This window comes from Pongo pygmaeus, chromosome 8 (genome assembly GCF_028885625.2).
Source record: "Pongo pygmaeus isolate AG05252 chromosome 8, NHGRI_mPonPyg2-v2.0_pri, whole genome shotgun sequence".
In the NCBI taxonomy this organism is placed as follows: Eukaryota; Metazoa; Chordata; class Mammalia; order Primates; family Hominidae; genus Pongo; species Pongo pygmaeus.
The window spans coordinates 19428780-19452651 of NC_072381.2; the positions used below are offsets into that span (position 1 = coordinate 19428780).

The 23872-nt window shown below is 36.1% G+C and overlaps 1 protein-coding gene across 1 annotated transcript in view; it reads left to right on the forward strand.

Moving 5' to 3' along the window:
• Nucleotides 1–23872, forward strand: part of MALRD1 (MAM and LDL receptor class A domain containing 1) — a 679682-nt gene that overhangs the window by 267126 nt on the left and 388684 nt on the right. Inside the window, exons 22-24 of the mRNA XM_054503207.1 lie at nt 12689–12845; nt 16296–16406; nt 20112–20325. Coding sequence (XP_054359182.1) covers nt 12689–12845; nt 16296–16406; nt 20112–20325 — 482 coding nt within the window. The remainder of the gene's footprint in view (nt 1–12688; nt 12846–16295; nt 16407–20111; nt 20326–23872) is intronic.

Below are 23872 nucleotides of genomic sequence, written 5' to 3' on the forward strand. Positions count from 1 at the left end.
GAGTAGGATTTCAACATACAAATTTTGGGGTATGGACTCTAAACATTCAGACCATAGCAAGTTTTGTGTATTTTCTGCAGCTTGAAGTATTGTTCACAACAGGTTTTTTAGTGGATTATGTCTTGTCAGATATGCTAAGACAGCCTAAGATAGCACAGTGAATCAAAGGACAGATTCCATCTGATCCTGGAGAATATGTCTCTCATACTGTGTGTGTGCAGGCCCAAAGATTGATGGGCCTTACTGAAAAATATCTTTATTTGCTCATGAATGGGTGTTTTTTTCCTACTCATTGAATTACAGTAACTACTCAGGAGATTCTCAACAAAGGAAAAAACAATTAGTGTTTTAATTACTTAATCTGTGTGATAGTAAGAGTTTAGAAACTGATTATCCTGTAAGAGCTAGGCAACTTTTGTGAAAATAGCATGGATTGTAAATCAGATCTCTTTTTATATAATGACTTTTAAAGTGACTTGTACATTATCACCTTGGATCTTTACTTTTGCAACACCTGAAAGTAAAAAGCACGATTTTCTTAAACCTTTACTACTGTGTGGTTTATGATATGTTTTATTAGAAAAAGATATGCTTCTATAAAATGTCCTACTTCCCACTTCGTATGAGAAAAGATAATTTGAAGGTTGGTAGAGGGATGCTGATATTTTATGAGTGACAGTACTGTTAGCTGTGGTCATTACTGCTGTGCTCATTCCAGGAGAGGAGCTGATTTCCTCTGCAGGTGTATGCTTGAATAATCTCATTGCAGACATAGGCAGGTGTTTATGCAATTCTTCATTTTTCCATTAGGAATCATACATACATCATGTGCCCCCAATTAATACCTATAAGACTGGAAACCAAATGATATATTGCTATATTGTACTGTTCACAGTTTGATAAAAACACAAGTGCAGTTTTGTTGTTTGCATTTTTCAAATTGATCTCCTGAGATATCTCCTTTTTTTTTCTTTTCCCTGCAGGCGAAAGGGGTATTTCAGAGATATATAATATTAGAGAATTGTTTCCATAGTTTATTTTACATTTGTCCTTATGATTGAATTTTCTAGAATTCTGTTGGATTGGGGAAATTATACTTTGGTTACCTTTGGGTTTTTTTTTTATTATTTGTGTAGTTTCTGGGAAATTAATACAGGGACCTCTATTTGAAGAACCAGTGACAAATGCTTTTATCATTTCTAGAACTGTGACCTCTAGTCATGTAATTTCTCCATGGTCTCCAGATCTATTAGCCTTGTTCTGTCTCTTCTTACGTTTTATTTTTGCCCCAGCCTGAAACGATGATCAACTTTTTATGTGTAATTTCATCTGAGTCTACAATTACTGTCACACCCTTATATTTTTATTACATGTGTGCTTTATTAATTTTAAATTCACTTGGTTATTTTGCCTATTTTGAAGGTCTACTAGACCCTGTGTAGAAAACAAAATGGTTATGGTCCCTAAGTAAAGCAATAAATATAACAACATTTTGGGATATTTTATCCAGTTCTAGCTGGTAGGTATATAGTTAAATAAATATGTACATATAATAACATACACAGACACACACACACACACACACACACCACACACACAGTTGAACATCTGGCGTAGTGCATGCTACAAAGAAGGCAATAAATAAATGTTATATTCATTTAACGTGATACAAATGTTTTCTCCCATTGACTGGTTGGCCTTTTCATCAGATTGATTTTTATGATAAACAGAAATCCTTATTTTGAATACAGTCTCTTTTTTTCAATATTTTCCTTTATGGTTAGTGATTTTTATATACTGTTGAAAACAAACTTTCTTATTCCCACATCATGAAGATATTGTTATGTTATATAAGCTTTCATTCCAAGTATCATCTACCTGGAATTTGTTATTTTCGAATGCTGTGAAATACCAGTCAAGGTTCATTTTTCCCCCTCATGGCTAACTAACTTATTCAGTTCATTTATAAAAAACGTTATTCTTTCCATCACCACTTCACAAGAGCCACAGTTTTCATGAATCAGGTGTCCAAATACATGTGGATCTGTTTCAGGACTATTTCTTATAGTTCTCTGGATTGTTTGTTTGTTCTTGTTCTAATTCCACTCTGTCTTAATGTTTTAGCCCATTCAGGCTGCTATAACAAAAAATCTCATAAACAAAGAGACTTATAAATAAAACATTTATTTATCACAGTTCTGGAGGCTTGGATCATGGTGCTGGCAGACTTGGTATCTGGTGAGAGCCTATTTCCTCCTTCGTGGATGGCGCCTGCTTGCTGTTTCCTCACGTGGTAGAAGGGACTTGCTAGCTCTCTGGGGTCTCTTTTGTAAGAGCATTAATCTCATTAAGGTCACTTAATCGACTCCCCAAAGGCCCTGCATACTAAGATGATCACCTTTGTATTTAGGAGTTCAACATGTGAATTTGGGGGGAACATAAATGTTCACACCATAGCACCTAATAACTATACCTTTATGAGTCTTTTTTTTTTAAACTTAAAGCATTTTTTGCATTTATTTTTTTTTTATTTTTTTTTATTTTTTTATTTTTTTCCATTTATTTAGGTCTTCTTTAATGTAATTTGGCAATGCTTTGTAGTTTTCAGTGTACAAGTTCTGTACCTCTTTGTTATTTTTTTTTTTCTTTTATTATTATTATTATTATTATTATTATACTTTAGGTTTTATGGTACATGTGCGCAATGTGCAGGTAAGTTACATATGTATACATGTGCCATACTGGTGCGCTGCACCCACCAACTCGTCATCTAGCATTAGGTATATCTCCCAATGCTATCCCTCCCCCCTCCCCCCACCCCACAACAGTCCCCAGAGTGTGATGTTCCCCTTCCTGTGTCCATGTGTTCTCATTGTTCAATTCCCACCTATGAGTGAGAATATGCGGTGTTTGGTTTTTTGTTCTTGCGATAGTTTACTGAGAATGATGATTTCCAATTTCATCCATGTCCCTACAAAGGACGTGAACTCATCATTTTTTATGGCTGCATAGTATTCCATGGTGTATATGTGCCACATTTTCTTAATCCAGTCTATCATTGTTGGACATTTGGGTTGGTTCCAAGTCTTTGCTATTGTGAATAATGCCGCAATAAACATACGTGTGCATGTGTCTTTATAGCAGCATGATTTATAGTCCTTTGGGTATATACCCAGTAATGGGATGGCTGGGTCGAATGGAATTTCTAGTTCTAGATCCCTGAGGAATCGCCACACTGACTTCCACAAGGGTTGAACTAGTTTACAGTCCCACCAACAGTGTAAAAGTGTTCCTATTTCTCCACATCCTCTCCAGCACCTGTTGTTTCCTGACTTTTTAATGATTGCCATTCTAACTGGTGTGAGATGGTATCTCATTGTGGTTTTGATTTGCATTTCTCTGATGGCCAGTGATGAGGAGCATTTTTTCATGTGTTTTTTGGCTGCATAAATGTCTTCTTTTGAGAAGTGTCTGTTCATGTCCTTTGCCCACTTTTTGATGGGGTTGTTTGTTTTTTTCTTGTAAATTTGTTGGAGTTCATTGTAGATTCTGGATATTAGCCCTTTGTCAGATGAGTAGGTTGCAAAAATTTTCTCCCATTTTGTAGGTTGCCTGTTCACTCTGATGGTAGTTTCTTTTGCTGTGCAGAAGCTCTTTAGTTTAATTAGATCCCATTTGTCAATTTTGGCTTTTGTTGCCATTGCTTTTGGTGTTTTAGACATGAAGTCCTTGCCCATGCCTATGTCCTGAATGGTAATGCCTAGGTTTTCTTCTAGGGTTTTTATGGTTTCAGGTCTAACGTTTAAGTCTTTAATCCATCTTGAATTGATTTTTGTATAAGGTGTAAGGAAGGGATCCAGTTTCAGCTTTCTACATATGGCTAGCCAGTTTTCCCAGCACCATTTATTAAATAGGGAATCCTTTCCCCATTTCTTGTTTTTGTCAGGTTTGTCAAAGATCAGATACTTGTAGATATGTGGCATTATTTCTGATGGCTCTGTTCTGTTCCATTGATCTATATCTCTGTTTTGGTACCAGTACCATGCTGTTTTGGTTACTGTAGCCTTGTAGTATAGTTTGAAGTCAGGTAGTGTGATGCCTCCAGCTTTGTTCTTTTGGCTTAGGATTGACTTGGCGATGCGGGCTCTTTTTTGGTTCCATATGAACTTTAAAGTAGTTTTTTCCAGTTCTGTGAAGAAAGTCATTGGTAGCTTGATGGGGATGGCATTGAATCTGTAAATTACCTTGGGAAGGATGGCCATTTTCATGATATTGATTCTTCCTACCCATGAGCATGGAATGTTCTTCCATTTGTTTGTATCCTCTTTTATTTCCTTGAGCAGTGGTTTGTAGTTCTCCTTGAAGAGGTCTTTCACATCCCTTGTAAGTTGGATTCCTAGGTATTTTATTCTCTTTGAAGCAATTGTGAATGGGAGTTCACTCATGATTTGGCTCTCTGTTTGTCTGTTATTGATGTATAAGAATGCTTGTGATTTTTGCACATTGATTTTGTATCCTGAGACTTTGCTGAAGTTGCTTATCAGCTTAAGGAGATTTTGGGCTGAGACAATGGGGTTTTCTAGATATACAATCATGTCATCTGCAAACAGGGACAATTTGACTTCCTCTTTTCCTAATTGAATACCCTTGATTTCCTTCTCCTGCCTAATTGCCCTGGCCAGAACTTCCAACACTATGTTGAATAGAAGTGGTGAGAGAGGGCATCCCTGTCTTGTGCCAGTTTTCAAAGGGAATGCTTCCAGTTTTTGCCCATTCAGTATGATATTGGCTGTGGGTTTGTCATAAATAGCTCTTATTATTTTGAGATACGTCCCATCAATTCCTAATTTATTGAGAGTTTTTAGCATGAAGGGTTGTTGAATTTTGTCAAAGGCCTTTTCTGCATCTATTGAGATAATCATGTGGTTTTTGTCTTTCGTTCTGTTTATATGCTGGATTACATTTATTGATTTGCGTATATTGAACCAGCCTTGCATCCCAGGGATGAAGCCCACTTGATCGTGGTGGATAAGCTTTTTGATGTGCTGCTGGATTCTGTTTGCCAGTATTTTATTGAGGATTTTTGCATCAATGTTCATCAAGGATATTGGTCTAAAATTCTCTTTTTTTGTTGTGTCTCTGCCAGGCTTTGGTATCAGGATGATGCTGGCCTCATAAAATGAGTTAGGGAGGCTTCCCTCTTTTTCTATTGATTGGAATAGTTTCAGAAGGAATGGTACCAGCTCCTCCTTGTACCTCTGGTAGAATTCGGCTGTGAATCCATCTGGACCTGGACTTTTTTTGGTTGGTAAGCTATTGATTATTGCCACAATTTCAGCTCCTGTTATTGGTCTATTCAGAGATTCAACTTCTTCCTGGTTTAATCTTGGGAGGGTGTATGTGTTGAGGAATTTATCCATTTCTTCTAGATTTTCTAGTTTATTTGCATAGAGGTGTTTGTAATATTCTCTGATGGTAGTTTGTATTTCTGTGGGATCGGTGGTGATATCCCCTTTATCATTTTTTATTGCATCTATTTGATTCTTCTCTCTTTTTTTCTTTATTAATCTTGCTAGCGGTCTATCAATTTTGTTGATCCTTTCAAAAAACCAGCTCCTGGATTCATTGATTTTTTGAAGGGTTTTTTGTGTCTCTATTTCCTTCAGTTCTGCTCTGATTTTAGTTATTTCTTGCCTTCTGCTAGCTTTTGAATGTGTTTGCTCTTGCTTTTCTAGTTCTTTTAATTGTGATGTTAGGGTGTCAATTTTGGATGTTTCCTGCTTTCTCTTGTGGGCATTTAGTGCTATAAATTTCCCTCTACACACTGCTTTGAATGCATCCCAGAGATTCTGGTATGTTGTGTCTTGGTTCTCGTTGGTTTCAAAGAACATCTTTATTTCTGCCTTCATTTCGTTATGTACCCAGTAGTCATTCAGGAGCAGGTTGTTCAGTTTCCATGTAGTTGAGCGGTTTTGAGTGAGATTCTTAATCCTGAGTTCTAGCTTGATTGCACTGTGATCTGAGAGACAGTTTGTTACAATTTCTGTTCTTTTACATTTATTGAGGAGAGCTTTACTTCCAAGTATATGGTCAGTTTTGGAATAGGTGAGGTGTGGTGCTGAAAAAAATGTATATTCTGTTGATTTGGGGTGGAGAGTTCTGTAGATGTCTATTAGGTCCGCTTGGTGCAGAGCTGAGTTCAATTCCTGGGTATCCTTGTTGACTTTCTGTCTCGTTGATCTGTCTAATGTTGATAGTGGGGTGTTAAAGTCTCCCATTATTAATGTGTGGGAGTCTAAGTCTCTTTGTAGGTCACTCAGGACTTGCTTTATGAATCTGGGTGCTCCTGTATTGGGTGCATATATATTTAGGATAGTTAGCTCTTCTTGTTGAATTAATCCCTTTACCATTATGTAATGGCCTTCTTTGTCTCTTTTGATCTTTGTTGGTTTAAAGTCTGTTTTATCAGAGACTAGGATTGCAACCCCTGCCTTTTTTTGTTTTCCATTTGCTTGGTAGATCTTCCTCCATCCTTTTATTTTGAGCCTATGTGTGTCTCTGCACGTGAGATGGGTTTCCTGAATACAGCACACCGATGGGTCTTGAGTCTTTATCCAGTTTGCCAGTCTGTGTCTTTTAATTGGAGCATTTAGTCCATTTACATTTAAAGTTAATATTGTTATGTGTGAATTTGATCCTGTCATTATGATGTTAGCTGGATATTTTGCTCGTTAGTTGATGCAGTCTCTTCCTAGTCTCGATGTTCTTTACATTTCGGTATGATTTTGCAGTGGCTGGTACCGGTTGTGCCTTTCCATGTTTAGCGCTTCCTTCAGGAGCTCTTTTAGGGCAGGCCTGGTGGTGACAAAATCTCTCAGCATTTGCTTGTCTGTAAAGTATTTTATTTCTCCTTCACTTATGAAGCTTAGTTTGGCAGGATATGAAATTCTGGGTTGAAAATTCTTTTCTTTAAGAATGTTGAATATTGGCCCCCACTCTCTTCTGGCTTGTAGGGTTTCTGCCGAGAGATCCGCTGTTAGTCTGATGGGCTTCCCTTTGATGGTAACCCGACCTTTCTCTCTGGCTGCCCTTAACATTTTTTCCTTCATTTCAACTTTGGTGAATCTGACAATTATGTGTCTTGGAGTTGCTCTTCTCGAGGAGTATCTTTGTGGCGTTCTCTGTATTTCCTGAATCTGAATGTTGGCCTGCCTTGCTAGATTGGGGAAGTTCTCCTGGATAATATCCTGCAGAGTGTTTTCCAACTTGTTTCCATTCTCCCCGTCACTTTCAGGTACACCAATCAGACGTAGATTTGGTCTTTTCACATAGTCCCACATTTCTTGGAGGCTTTGCTCGTTTCTTTTTATTCTTTTTTCTCTAAACTTCCCTTCTCGCTTCATTTCATTCATTTCATCTTCCAGGGCTGATACCCTTTCTTCCATTTGATCACATCGGCTCCTGAGGCTTCTGCATTCTTCACGTAGTTCTCGAGCCTTGGTTTTCAGCTCCATCAGCTCCTTTAAGCACTTCTCTGTATTGGTTATTCTAGTTATACATTCTTCTAAATTTTTTTCAAAGTTTTCAACTTCTTTGCCTTTGGTTTGAATATCCTCCCGTAGCTCGGAGTAATTTGATCGTCTGAAGCCTTCTTCTCTCAGCTCGTCAAAGTCATTCTCCGTCCAGCTTTGTTCCGTTGCTGGTGAGGAACTGCGTTCCTTTGGAGGAGGAGAGGTACTCTGGTTTTTAGAGTTTCCAGTTTTTCTGCTCTGTTTTTTCCCCATCTTTGTGGTTTTATCTACTTTTGGTCTTTGATGATGGTGATGTACAGATGGGTTTTTGGTGTGGATGTCCTTTCTGTTAGCTTTCCTTCTAACAGACAGAACCCTCAGCTGCAGGTCTGTTGGAGTACCTGGCCGGCCGTGTGAGGTGTCAGTCTGCCCCTGCTGGGGGGTGCCTCCCAGTTAGGCTGCTCGGGGGTCGGGGTCAGGGACCCACTTGAGGAGGCAGTCAGCCCGTTCTCAGATCTCCAGCTGCGTGCTGGGAGAACCACTGCTCTCCTCAAAGCTGTCAGACAGGGACATTTAAGTCTGCAGAGGTTACTGCTGTCTTTTTGTTTGTCTGTGTCCTGCCCCCAGAGGTGGAGCCTACAGAGGCAGGCAGGCCTCCTTGAGCTGTGGTGGGCTCCACCCAGTTCAAGCTTCCAGGCTGCTTTGTTTACCTAAGCGAGCCTGGGCAATGGCGGGCGCCCCTCCCCCAGCCTCGCTGCCGACTTGCTGTTTGATCTCAGACTGCTGTGCTAGCAATCAGCGAGACTCCGTGGGCGTAGGACCCTCTGAGCCAGGTGCGGGCTATACTCTCCTGGGGCACCGTTTCCTAAGCCCGTCGGAAAAGCACAGTATTCGGGTGGGAGTGGCCCGATTTTCCAGGTACAGTCTGTCACCCCTGGAAGGGGAACTCCCTGACCCCTTGCGCTTCCCGAGTGAGGCAATGCCTCGCCCCTGCTTCGGCTGGCGCACGGTGCACTCACCCACTGACCTGCGCCCACTGTCTGGCACTCCCTAGTGAGATGAACACGGTACCTCAGATGGAAATGCAGAAATCACCCGTCTTCTGCGTCGCTCGCGCTGGGAGCCGTAGACCGGAGCTGTTCCTATTCGGCCATCTTGGCTCCTCCCCCCCGCATTTTTTGCATTTAAAACATTTAATGCATTTGTAGACAAAAAATCTTAATTTTTAAAGTTATTTTCTTTCGTAGCCACATATGAAATTGAATTTGTAAACTGCTAACCTGAGTTTTATAAAACTGCTTTTTTTTTTTTTCAAATTTTACTTTAGGTTCTGGGATGTATGTGCTGAATGTGCAGGTTTGTTACATAGGTATACATGTGCCATGGTGGTTAGCTGCACCCATCAACCCATCATCTAGGTTTTAAGCCCTGCATGCATGATCTCCCTCCCTTTACCCCTACTCCCCCACAGGCCCCGGTGTGCGATGTTCCCCTTCCTGTGTCCATGTGTTCTCATTGTTCAGCCCCACTTATGAGGGAGAACGTGCAGTGTTTGGTTTTCTGTTCCTGTGTTACTTTGCTGAGGATGATGGTTTCCAGCTTCATCCATGTCCCTGCAAAGGACATGAACTCATTCTTTTTTATGGCTGCACAGTATTCCACGGTGTATATGCGCCAAATTTTCTTTATCCAATCTATCATTGATGGGAATTTGGATTGGTTCCAAATCTTTGCTATTGTAAATAGTGCTGCAATAAACATACATGTGCATATGTCTTTATAGTAGAATGATTTATATTCCTTTGGGTAAATACTCAGTAATTGGATTGCTGGGTCAAATGGTATTTCTGATTCAGATCCTTGAGGAATTGCCACACTGTCTTCTACAATGGTTGAACTAATTTGCACTCCCACCAACAATGTAAAAGTGTTCCTATTTCTCCACATCCTCTCCAGCATCTGTTATTTCCTGTTGTTTTAATTATTGCCATTTTAACTGGCATGAGATGGTATCTCACTGTGGTTTTGATTTGCATCTCTCTAACGACCTATGATGATGAGCTTTTTTTCATGTTTGTTGGCCACATAAATGTCTTCTTTTGAGAAGTGTCTGTTCATATCCTTCGCCCACTTTTTGAGGGGTTTTTTTTTTTGTTATAAATTTCTGTAAGTTCCTTGTAGCTTCTGGATATTAGAACTTTGTCAGATGGGTATATTGCAAAACTTTTCTCCCATTCTGTAGGTTGCCTGTTCACTCTGATAGTTTCTTTTGCTGAGCAGAAGCTCTTTAGTTTAATTAGATCCCATTTGTCTATTTTGGCTTTAGTTGCAATTGCTTTTGGTGTTCTTGTCATGAAATCTTTGCCCATACCTGTGTCCTGAAGGAGTCTTGATGTCTGATTAAATCCTGCACCTCTTTTCTTCTCATGATAAAATTGGCTATTACTGTCTCCTTGTATTTCATTAACATTAGTTTTCCAATTTCTGAAAAATAAAGTCTATTGGGAATGTGGTGGGATTTCATTTAATGTTTAAATCAATTTGTTTGATAATTCACCCATGCAGTGTTGTACTGGAGTCAGATTGTATTGGCTCAGGAAGGATGATGGGAATCATCTCTTCCCAACTCCCATTCCTACTGGGAGACAGAGATATGTAATGTAGAGATTTGTAAGGCATATTAAATATATATTTTTAATTATTTCAAAACTATGTTTTAATTGATGCATGATAGATGTACATAGCTCCAGAGTACATGTGATAATTTAATATATTCAACCAAATCATAAAGATCAAATCAGCATACCTGGGATATACATCACCTTAAATATTTGCCTTTTCCTTTTGTTAGAAACATCTGAATTATTCCCTTCTAGCCACTTTGAAGTGTACAGTAGATTATTGTAAACTATAGTCTCCCTACTGATTTATCAAACACTAGATCTTTTTCTTCGATTAAACTGTATGTTTGCACCCATTAGTCAACTTCACGTTTTTCCTTTTTGCTCCCACTTCCTGGTATCCTATGTCAATTAAAAAGACTTTAGCAGGTTTTAAGAAGTGGATTGGGGGACATGATTTAATCCAATCTCCATTAAAAAAAATTATTGTAAGTGATGTGTGAAGAATGAATAGCGTGAATCAACGGTAGATGTGAGAGACCAATGAGGAGATTTATTATTCTAAGCAAAAGGTAGTAAAAATTTGATGAGGTGGTAGCATTAAAATTGGAGAGGAATGGACAATTCAAACTACATCTCATAAGTAGAATTCAATTTCCTGGTGGACAGTTAGATGTAGCACATTGAAATAATTTTCAATGAAGTATAATAAAATTATAATAATAGTGACATTTGCTTAAAGAAAGATTTACAGGTTAAATAAATCATATACATATAGATATGTGCATGCAATTGTTTCTTGACTGTTACTTCTATGTATCTGGATGTATAAGTATATACATCTTTGTTCTGGGTATCCCTGTTATACTGGGATATTTAGCGTATGATATATGAGAAAGCCGGAAATGCTTTTTCACTGAGACATAATTCAGACAAATATAAATGATAATTCTGCCTCTTAAAAATTAACATAACTCTGTGGTTTGCATGACACTACTTATTTCATTAGGAAGAGTGAATGATACATATATAACCACAAATTACAACTACCATTTTTAAAATATGTAAATGGGCCAGGTACTGTGTTAGATATTCCATATATTTTATTTATGATTCTTATTAACACCATACATGGAACTGTCTCATTTTCTGAAATGAAGAAACTAAGGTGTTTAGAGAAGTTAAATAATCTGCCCTAAATTGGCCACCTAGTAAATGAGGAGGCCTGAGGCCAAACCCTGCTGTGTCTTTTGCAGACAATTATATTCCTAGAAACTTGTACAGCCACTGGCAAGACCTGCAAAACTGAGCACTCAGTCAATACATGGTGACTGAATGACTACTTCCACCTCTCTTTCCATGTGTTTGCTCTTCATAATTCCCCCAAAATGATAAAAAATTTCAAAATAAAATAGCTTTAATAAGAAGCAAATTTAAACTCTGTAGTTTCTAGCATCTATATTTAATTTAGAAAGTGGCAAGAAATCAAGTTAATCCGAAACAGAGTGCCAGAATACCCAAACTGTGCAGATCACTTCTTTATGCTTCAAAAAGCTGTATATAACCTAGAATGACTTTAATGTTTTATTCTCTTTTTTGGATTAATTGTCCAAGTAGGGTCATAAATTCTTTCTTTTATGGCAAAAAAAATTCATATTTAATTGTTTCCATCATTATTTTTCCTTTTTAATTTAGGCCTAGGAAAGAAAGGATATTCTTTAAAATTATATTCAAGGTTACTAAAATGTGTTGGAGTGAAACTGAGCTAAATCAATATAGAGAGAGTAAATTTGAATGGAAACCCTTTGAGACTGATAAGTTGAAGCTCAGACCAGTTTCCTGTTTTTCATCCCCTACTTATTCATGTTTTTCCCTTCCTTTTATGTTTCTTCTAAAGGCAATCAGTGCTTAAGGGCCTCATTTTACTCACATTAAAATGAGCTCTAAAAAGCTGATTAGGGTATTAGTGGTATTATTGTAAAAATATCAACCAAGTTATTACAGATTTGGTAGTTTCAGTCTTTGTCATAATTTTATACACATTGTACCAATTGATATCATTGCAAGGACTATGGGTTCAAAATCAAAGTGGCAGAAGTATTATTTCTGATGAAGATAATGGACCATAATTAAGCTATGTAACACATTATACTTTTAGGAAAAAATATGAAGCAATAAAATATGGTTAGTGACAAACTGTACTATGTTTCACAATATTCTTCTTCTTCTTTTTGAGACAGAGTTTCACTCTAGTTGCCCAGACAAGAGTGCAATGACGCGATCTCGGCTCACTGCAACCTGCACCTCCTGGGTTCAAGCGATTCTCCTGCCTCAGCCTCCTGAGTAGCTGGGATTACAGGCACACGCCACCACTGCCAGCTTATTTTTTCTTATTTTTAGTAGAGACGGTGTTTCATCATGTTGGCCAGGCTGATCTCGAACTCCTGACCGCAGGTGATCCACCTGCCTCAGCCTCACAAATTGCTGGGATTACAGGCGTGAGCCACCGCGCCTGGCCTCTCATTCTTTTTATAATATGACAAATTCCTTTTCCAGAAATACCACAGATGGCTGGTACCTGTATGCTGACAGTTCTAATGGGAAATTTGGTGACACAGCTGACATTCTCACCCCTATAATTTCACTCACGGGACCAAAATGTACCTTGATGTTCTGGACACATATGAATGGGGCCACCATTGGTTCTCTCCAGGTACTGCTTAGGCAATCACATTTTCTGAATTTTCTCTGTAAAAGTTCACAGTGCATAATTTGGTATCATTAAAATATATTCTGTTAATAAGTGAAAACGGACAATTACCAACACTTCATTAGATTTATAGTGGTATATGGAGTAAAAGCTTTAGCAGAATTGGACATGAATAGCTAATAAGTAATTTTTATTCTATTTAATTATGAATGTTGTCTCTATGCTGAGGTTACAGCTTCTGGGTAATACTATTTTACACCTGAAACATATGCAGGTTTCAGTATCAGTGTTCTGGGTATAACCACAATCAAATAAATATATACACTTGGGTAATATCTGGATGTGTCTTCTTGTTGCCTTTGATGGTAGTAGTGCTACATTCTGCAATAGTCTTTTTCAAAATGTTTCTCTGTTAAAAAAATTAAACTGTTTTAAACTCATAAAATGTTTCAAGAACAGCACAGGCAACTCCAATATATACTTCACTCAGAGATCTTATTTTAAAAAAAAAAACAAAAAAAACGAGTTGTCCTGGTAATGTCCCCTATAGAAAAAAAATCCAGTATAGGATAATGTTATACCAAGTTATTTCTTTCTACTGTCTTTCAAACAGGAATAATTCCTTATATTCCCTAGGTTTTCATAAACTTGATATTTTAAAAGCCGATAGCCAAGTTATTTTGTAAAATGTCTCTTAGTTTAATTTTATTGTGTTAAGCTCTTTTTTCCTATTATATAACCAATATCATGTTATTTTTATTGTCTCCTATTAGTTAGTGATCCTTATAAGCCCCATTACTCTTGTGGTTTTTTTGTTATCAATAAATATTTTGCGAAGAGATATTTTAAGAATATGTAAAATATTGGTTTCATCTCCATTTTACCTACAAATTTTTGCCTTCAGTAGTGGCTTTTTTTTTTTGATTGAATTAATTTTACAATGCTGATTGCCTAATTGTGATTTTCTAACTCAATTATTCTGTCCACATTTATAGGTTGGATTCATGTTGGAAAAAAAATTCTCATCTCTATCTGTTTGCTCATTTACTGTTTTATATCAATGTGGACTGATAAGTTTCTATTTTAGTCAATGTATTATAATCTATTAGTAGTAGTATTTATTTGCTCCTCAAATTGTCTCAGATTTGGAAATAAGAGTCCCTCTTAACCAACCTCCGTGTCTCTCTAAAAAGGCCCATTATTCTTTGAGCATATTCTTTCTATTTGGCCAAGATGTTACAAACTTATTTTTATCCTCTCCTGTCTCTGGAATTAACTATTCTTTCAGGAAGTCCTGTATTTTTTTTTTTTCTGGGACATCCAACATATACAGGCCAGAGAACAGTTCTGGAATATTAATTAATTCAGATTCCCAAGTCCTGTCTTCCCATACTGCATATGCCCTGGTAGAGAATAATGCATAAAGTTCGTGAGTAATATGCGTAGACACATCAGTTATACTGAAGAAGCAACTCAATTTTGGAGCATCTCCATTTATTCTGTTTCATAGCTTGTGTGTTTCTTTCCAGGAAGCCCTGTCTGAAAATAAATCCACGAATTCCAGAATTGTATGTACTATGAGCAGTTTTAGAGTAGGGCTATCTTGCTAGAAGCAATCTATTGATAAGGACTCTCCCCCTTTTAAATACTATTAGCTTGCCAAGAAATCTCTAGCATATTTGCAACAAGATTAGACACGAGTTTCCTGCTTTCTTTTTCCCCAGTAGAGAGATATAGACTGTGACTAACTGCTAGGTCATATGTTTTCCAAAAGGTTGATTGCAATATTAGTAGTAGGTGCTACCTCGACTCCTATTTTGTTTTATTCTAGGATTTTCCTGGCTATTGTTATTCATTTTTCTAAAGAAACTTGAGATAAACGTAGTTTCTTTCAAAAAACATATTAAATTTCATATCAATTTTAGAATTTTTTTATGATAAGGTGAGACTTCGTTCTGAAAATAGTTAAAAAGTATATTTGTGTGTATACATGCATGGTTATGTTTAATAATCTAAAGACATCCAAATGGTCTTCTGGGTTGACATTAAAACTTATTGTTGTAAATTGACTTTTAAAAAATGTTTTAGGCAAAACAATTACTACAACTTACTGTAAGATTTTTGTCAATAAAATGAGAATTATTTGCCTGCCTGGAATATTGTGGGGTTAGGATTGATGATGTGAAATATGCTTTCATTTTTTCAGTATAAAATTTGGTATTGATAGATGAACTTCTTTAAAAGGATTAAAATTTTGTAAGTATGGAATTATAAAATGAATAAAATGATATCAATGCCTTATTTTTGTACATGGATAAATAAAATAACATTAGATGTTGCATTAGTAAGTTTCTTGAACATATTTTTTCTCAGTGATTTGTATATAGTGTGGTATTAATATAAAGAAGACTCATTTGCTATACATTTTTTTCAATGCCTTTCAAAATTGATTTTTACTTATTGGTTAGAAATGATATTTTCTTGACCTTGATAATGTTCCAAATTAATTTGAATTTTATAGACTGATAATTTCATGATAGTTTTGCTAGTAACACATTATTTTTTCTATGACTCTGGAAACTCCAATTACATTTTTAAAATGTGAATTTAATTAAAAAAACAGATAATGAAATCATTGAAATTCATCTTCACTTTTAAAAGTCAGGACTTTCACAAATCTTTTATCTGAATAATTATTTGGTTGTATAAATTATATTTTTAGAAAGTAATGTTGTGAAATCATTTAATACACTGTCTAAGTCAGTTATTTTAAAATCTGAAATTGTTCCACTCCCCTTTGCGCCTTAGTTACTCTCTTCATGGCTTATTTTGTATCGTTCTAAAAGAAGAGCCGTAATATTTTCCTGAGAGTAATCTGGATTCTGCTTTACAGAGGGGGTACACTATTGATGAGACTATGTTTGTTTCATGGCTGTTGGGCAGGAAGCTCTTACTGGCGCAGCATAAATAGATGCTCACTCATCTTACCCATCTGTGCACTTACGATGAAATGAGCTGACATTGTAACATTACTGCTTCTCTGGAACCATCTAATGAGAAAGATCATTCTCAAAAGAGTGTTTTAGTAAGCAATTCCATACTTTCTCATTTGACCACATGAATATTATTTAATATATAAAACAGCAATTGTTACTGCTGCCAGATTTTTTAAAAGTTAATGTAGTTGAGTTCTTAATTAAATGGTGCCCAGATACCTTAGGACTTGACTGACAGATATTCATGCACATCTTTATTGTACAAAGCTTGTGAGGTACCCTAGAGGCACAATGCTGTAGAAAACAAAGGTATCTAATAAAAAATAACTTAGCTCTTCTCTCCAGGACTTCATGTTGATATTGCAACTAAAAAAAAAAATCACTGGAAGAATTCTACATATTTGCAATTTCTCAAGATAAAATACTTCAATGCCTTTTACCTGATTTATCTCTGTAGGTACTCATCAAGAAAGATAACGTAACTTCTAAATTGTGGGCTCAAACTGGACGGCAAGGTGCACAGTGGAAGAGAGCAGAAGTGTTTTTAGGCATTCGTTCACATACACAGGTGTGTAATCCAGGTTGTTATCGGATGAGTGAGTTCTGATTTTTTTTCATCCTCATTTATTTCCTTCTCTACTCACAGTATTCTTTCCCCCATTCCCTTTTTGATGTGTTCTGTGGATGCGTAGACACCACACTTAACACTCCGTGGAGCATTTTACCTAAGGAATTGACAACTTCAGAACACTCTAATTTCTTCCAAGTAGATATTCGTACCTCTAGGAACATTTAATTTGAATAACAACCTTCCTTTACTCCACAATCAGCCTCACACATATAAAGAACATTTAGCTCTGTTTTGCAAATATATTCTCAGAGCTTGTACAACAATTAATTCTTTCAACCCTAATTTAAAAGATAGTCTTCGGAAAACATATTATATTGTTAAACCTTATTATAGGGAATAGATTCACCTAATTTAAAAATATTTTTCGGAGGCACAATATTGTGTAATGCTGTATTTGTCTTCATGGAATTTGTGATAATAGTAAGAGGATGAGACCTATACATATTAATAGCTAAAGGAAAGTACTAGTACGCAGATGAAAATGTTTAAACTGGAAATAAGCATGTGCTGAAATGTTTGGCACAAAGCATATTTCTTATGGATTACCAAGAAAGCAAGACCTCCATTGGCTGCTGTTTTATTGGGAATTTTGTTAGAAGATAAGGCTTAGCTCTGAAGATTTGTTAAAATTTGAATAAGCAGAGTGAGAACACAGAGACATTTATGTACAACATTTTCTTCTTAGTCTTAACTGCCTGGGTCTTAATTCCATGAATTTAGAGCCGTTTATCTCCAGATAGAAGGGATAAAATGCGTGTTAAATATTGCATTTTCACTCTTCCGTGTGCAGCTGGGGTAGCCAAGTTGGCTGTGAATGTTCAGATAAATACATCTACAATCATGTGCTTTCTCTGATAGATCAGCTCCTCTCAACTCCACTGGGAGTATACAGGCTTCCATTGTATAAAAGCACTGATGAGTGTTACAGCCAATTTCTTGGAATGATAGGTGTAGTAAATCCGATGTATCTTTTGCCTCTCTCTGGAATCCAGTTTTCTTATGAATCACTTGTAGATAATTTAGGATATGCATAAGAAGGAAGTTCAACCTGAAGCAGTAAAGACTGAATATCAATTTCATAGCCTTGCATAATAGGAAACTTTTCTATTAGAGGGATCCCAATTGTTCAGCCTCTCAGGTCTTTAAACTGAGGCGAGAAGAAACCTCAGGAAGAACATGTAGAAGGAACCATTACTCTGCCACACTTGGGCTTCCACCCCAGGCGATGAAGTCTTAACTAGTTCTGTGCATGTAAAATATTTGTGTAGTAAAATCGTGTTTGAAGTAATATTAAGGGGAATTTCAGCACATACAATCAATTATTAATTTTGCCATTTTGAATTTCTAATTTTTCACATATTGAGATTAAAGAGGAGTACACCCCTGATTTTTTTGACTCTTATAAGTAAATATTAATGGCTTGTGAATATTTGCTGTTTCATGTGTGATTTCTTCCATATTAAGCACTTACTACATGCAAAGCACATTGTTATGCACCATGCACGGGAAAGACAGTGGTTAGTTAGGCACACTCTTCGTGATTCTGCCATTTCTTACATGATCGTTCTCTTTAGTCTCACAAAGATGACTGCCTCTAGCCCTTGGGGAAACGTATAAAATATTTTTATAAATGGTATGCTGAAGCATCACTGGGAAGCTTGTATAATTTTATTTGGGTACCCCACCCCCCAAATTTAAACAAAATATTTAATTACAATAATTTTTCCTATTGGAGCAATCACATATGTAGCAGTTACTGAGTGCTACATACTATTTATGAATTTTTAAAATATTTACTCATTTTGCCTTCACAATAACCTTATGAGTTACACAGTATTATTATCTCCATATTATAAATTAGAATACAGAAATACCCAGATGTTAGGTCTTTTGCTTTAGTTATGTAACTGCAAATGGCAGAGGCTGACTGTAGACAAAGTCCGGCCTTCCACCAGTCCACAGTGCAGCTGCCATGCTACATTGTCTACCAAATGTTACAAAAATAATTAACCCTGACTTTATTCTGTCTGAAGAAAGATACATTGTAGTTTCTCTCTTTTTAAATAACAGTTAATCATATTCAGTATTAAAGTCTAGGGAATCCCAACCAACCTTATATGAAGCATTGAGATGTAAGTGATGATTTGATTATTTGAACAAGGCAAGCATCTGAGATTGTACCTATATGGCAGAAGATAAGCCAATTAACAGTGCAACAGTCGTTGCATTATCTGATTTCTTATTCACAGAGCATTGCAGCATATATTGAAATTTTAGACTATACAGATAATAGAGTATCTTTTATATTTTGCATATCAATATTTTTCCATGGCTCAATTTCCCTTTTAAGAAAGTCGTAGTCCTTATTATACTTTCTGGTTTCATCTCTTTTTAATCACTTTCAAGCTCTTCATCTATCTTACAAATTTTTTTTTCTTTGCAAGCTCACCTACTATGAAGAGCAGTCTATTCGTTTTATGTAAATTCAATATATGAACACGATTGTATTTTTCTTTTGATAATGTGAGAGGCATGATTTCAATTATTCCAACCTCTCATGTTAAGAGGAGAACACCTAGGTTCACACAATAGTATAAAGACCTACCACATCTGTAGGAAAAAAAAAAAAAAACTACAATTATTTCTTTTAAGAAAAATAATTGTCCACAATTGGTCAAAAGATATTTCTAAATATGGTAACAGTAAATATTTTGTACGAAATCACTAAAATAAAACTGTCCTTGTTAACTCACCTCTAATTGTTCTAAATTTATTTTGAAATATCTGAATATTTCTTATGTTAACATATTTAGCTTGCAGAAAAACTTAATAAAAAGACTGAATTCATTTCTCTGAAAAATCCTAAACTATAGAATATGTGACATTTTATGTACCTGTGAAACAGCATTCATTTTTATTCCAAGCAGTGGTATTGTTAACAAATTGAAGATGGAATTTGTAAAACCATTAATGATTCCTGTTACTAATCTTCATTCTTCCTGAAGTCCACACACATGGGAAATCGTTGTCAAAAAATAGGGCACGTGAAGATTCTGCTCATCACATACATGAATCCAAAGCAAATCAGAATCATTTCAATTCCAAAGATGTGTCCAATTTACAAAAAATACGGTATTTAGGACTTATCTTTTAGCTTTCAAATAGTAGGATGGAGAGATCTGAGGAATGACAAGAATTGAGCAAAATAAAGAATCTACTTGTATCTTTTCACTCTTGGTACTTTATGTCATCTGATCTACTGCTTTCCTGTGCAGTGATGCTCTAAAACAGGAGTAGGTCTTGTTTGAGATCTGAGAGCTGGCAAAGGCAGTAGTGGATCAGTGTCTCCTGCCAATTTTCTAGACCCATGTCCTAAAAATCTAGACATGAGCCAGTGGTGTTGCCACTCCCACATTTGTAGGTGTTGAGGATGACCTGGGTCTTAACTGGTCCTTAAATTTACTGGGTCACTTTCAACATAGGGACATTAAAAACAAAACAAAACAAAACAAAAAAAAACAAAACAAACAAACAAAAAAAACAGATTCAAGCTTGATGTGCTTGATACTTAATGTTTGCCCAGGTTTTGAACTTCTTGATTGACAGTTTAACTGTAACTGGCTTTTTTTTTTTTTTTTTTAGATTGTCTTCAGAGCAAAACGTGGTATCAGTTACATAGGAGATGTAGCAGTGGATGATATTTCCTTCCAAGATTGCTCCCCTTTGCTTAGCCCAGAGAGAAAGTGTACTGCTCATGAATTCATGTGTGCTAATAAGCACTGCATTGCAAAAGACAAGCTGTGTGATTTTGTGAATGATTGTGCTGATAATTCAGATGAGACTACTTTCATTTGCCGTAAGTAAAAGGGTTCTGTTTTCTTGCTTTTGCCTTCAACTCCCACAACGTTACTCAATATCTGTGTTTATTGTTGAAACATGCAGAGTGTGTGTATCTCAACACTGGGGGAAGGTAAGGTGATTTAACTTGATACATTCCCTCCTTTCTCTGAATAATTCATTTATAATCATAATTCATTTAAAACCAATTGATGGCTCTGTGTGTGTGTGTATGTGTGTATTAATTGGAGATAAATTGGAAAACAGGTGTCTTCAAAGAAAAACAGAATGGAAACAAGTATTTTTCATATGAAAGGATTTTTGTTTTTGTTTTTGTTTGTTTTTGTGAGATGGAGTCTCACTCTGTTGCCAGGATGGAGTGCAGTGGTACGATCTCGGTTCACTGCAAACTCTGCCTCCCGGGTTCAAGTGATTCTCCTTCCTCAGCCTCCCGAATAGCTGGGACTACAGGCACGTGCCACGATGCCCAGCTAATTTTTGTATTTGTAGTAGAGATGGGGTTTCACCATGTTGGCCAGGATGGTCTTGATCTCTTGACCTCATGACCCACCCACCTTGGCTTCCCAAAGTGCTGGGATTACAGGCATGAGTTATTGTGCCTGGCCTGAAATAATTTTTTTTTTTGAAAAATGACAGGCAAAATTTTCATTAAAGACAATTCATGCAGGGCTGGTGAGTCTACAGGCTCTGATGCATTTCAAAGGATTGTCATTTCTCTGTGCATATTATCAGATGTGATAGGTTGTTAAAAAAAGTCAACACCCTGATAAATACCTGTATATAAAATAGACAAAGTGATTTCTGAAGGAGATATATATCAGCTATGTGATATGATAAAAGGAGATCAACTCATAATGAACACCATATATTAAAATATCCTTAGCTAAATTGGCCATATGTACTCATTCTGCTAAGCCTGTAAAATTGTGCAACATAGTCCATTGTTGCTTCATTTAACTGCAGATGGGGTGAATATAAATTGTCAAAAAGAAGATTGACAAATTATGTCACCATTACCTTTAATAATTTCTGAGCTAGAATATTGCAGTTTGATATTATTTGCTTCTTGGAACCAAACGTGGAATATCATGAACAACTTCAGTATATAGAGCTCACATATACATAGAACTTTTAACGTTCAAAGCCTTTTTATTTATTAATCTTCATTTGAACTTCAGAAGCCTTGAGAAGTACGTGGGAAAGATATTTTAGTGCAGTCAACAGATGAAGCTGTCAACAAGAGTGGCTTAGGTTTTGTCAAAGTTTATAAAACATATACTGACAGAGTTGGTCCTAGTACACAAGTATTTATTTTTTATTATTATACTTTAAGTTCTGGAGTACATGTGCAGAACGTGCAGGTTTGTTACATAGGTATACATATGCCATAGTTCTTTGCTGCACCCATCAACATTAAGTATTTCTGCTAATGCTATCCCTCCCCTAGCCCCCTACCTACTGACAGGCCCTGGTGTGTGGTGCTCCCCTCCCTGTGTCTATGTGTTCTCATTAGAACTCAAGTATTTTGATTTATGATCCAGTGTTTTGCCCAAGCTACCATACCACTTCTTTAAAAAAAAATTATTTCAAGTTTTATTTTAGAATCAGTGGTACATGTGCAGGTTTCTTGTATATTGTGTGATGGTGAGATTTGGGGTATGATTTGTCAGCCAGATAGTGAGTATAGGACATAATAGATTTTTAGTCCTTTTGCTCCTCTCCTCCTCCCCACTGTAGTAGTCCCCAGCGCTTATTGTTCCCATGTTTATGTCCACATTTACCCAGTGTTGAGCATCCACTTATAAGTGAGAATATGCAGTGTTTGGTTTTCTGTTCCTGCATTAATTCGTTTAGAATTATGGCCTCCACCTGCATCCATGTTAATGCAAAGGACTTGATTTCATTCTTTTTTATGACTGTGTAGTATTCCATGGTGTGTATGTAACAGATTTTCTTTATTCAATCCACCATTAATGGGCACCTGGATTGATTCCAAGTCTTTGCTATTGTGAATCATGCTCCGATGAACATAGGAATGCATGTATCTTTTGGGGAGAAAGATTTATTTTCCTTTGGTTATATACCCAATAATAGAATTGCTGGGTCAAATGGTAATTCTGCTTTGAGTTCTTTCAGAAGTCTTCAAACTCCTTTCCACAGTGGCTGAACTAATCTACATTCCCACCAGCAATGTGTAAGCTTTCCCTTTTCTCGGTGACCTCGCCAACATCTGTTATTTTTTGGCTTTTAATAATGGCCATTTTGACTAGTGTAAGATGGTATCTCACTGTGGTTTTGATTTGTGTTTCTCTGATGATTAGTGATACAGAGCATTTGTTTCATATGTTTGTTGGCTGCTTGTTTGCCTTCTTTTGAAAAGTGTCTGTTCATGTCCTTTGCCCACTTTTTAATGAGGTTGTTTTTTGCTTGTTGAATTCTTTAAGGATTCAGGAAATTTGACCTTTCTTGTATGCGTAGTCTGTGACTATTTTCTCCCGTTTTGTAGGTTGTCTGTTTACTCTGTTGGTAAGTTTTTTTTGTTTTGTTTTGTTTTTCTGTGCAGAACTCTTTAGTTTAATTAGGTCCCGCTTGTCAATTTTTGGTTTCATTTCAATTGCTTTTGATGATTTGGTCATAAATTCCTTGCCAAGGCTGTTGTGAAAAATTCAGTTTCCTTGGTTTTCTTCTAGAATTTTTATAGTTTTAGGTCTTGCCTTTAAGTCTTTAATCCATCCTGAGTTTATATTTGTGTATGATAAAAGGTAGAGTTCCAGCTTCATTCTCCTGCATATACCCTACCACTTTTGTGTATAACTGAATCTTAAAAAAAAAAAAACTTAATGTTTTCACCACAAACAGATGACAACTGTTTGAGAGACGGTAAGTGTCAACTTTGATTTGATCAGTACTATAATATATATATATTACACTGTACCCCATAAATATGACAATTACTGTATCAGTTGAAAACAAAACTTATTCTGTAAAGTTATAGACATAGATGTCCTTTTAAAATCACATGACTATATATTCCTTCAATTTTGGTTTATTTATTATATCCATTATTATGTGAAAAAGGAAAAATACTTTGCTACTCTGGAATTCTGTATTTATTAATATTTATCTTTACCTTATGAATATTTTCTGCTATTGTTTTAGTTATTTCTGTATCAAATGCTTGTAGGTTTTCTTCATTGTCATTTTCACTTAAATATCACACAAACAAGGTTAACAGTTAAATGGAGCACATATTTTGAATTTTATTTGTAATGTTGAATTTTGAATTTCATTTGTAATGTTGCCAGTGTATCTCTTTCCTAGAGATATAGTTTAGTGTAATTTTTCAGAATTCAAAGTATCATTTTATTTCTGGCTAAATATTTCTTGAACTCTTTGTATTTAGGCTCTAAAGTTGTGCTTATTTCTAGGAATTTCTCTCTGTATTAGGGAAAGTATGCTGATTTACCAAGGGAATCAGAAACATATTAAAAATGTACTGTCTTGTTAGTTCTTTTATTTCAAAGCTAAAGGCAAAAGTAATCATG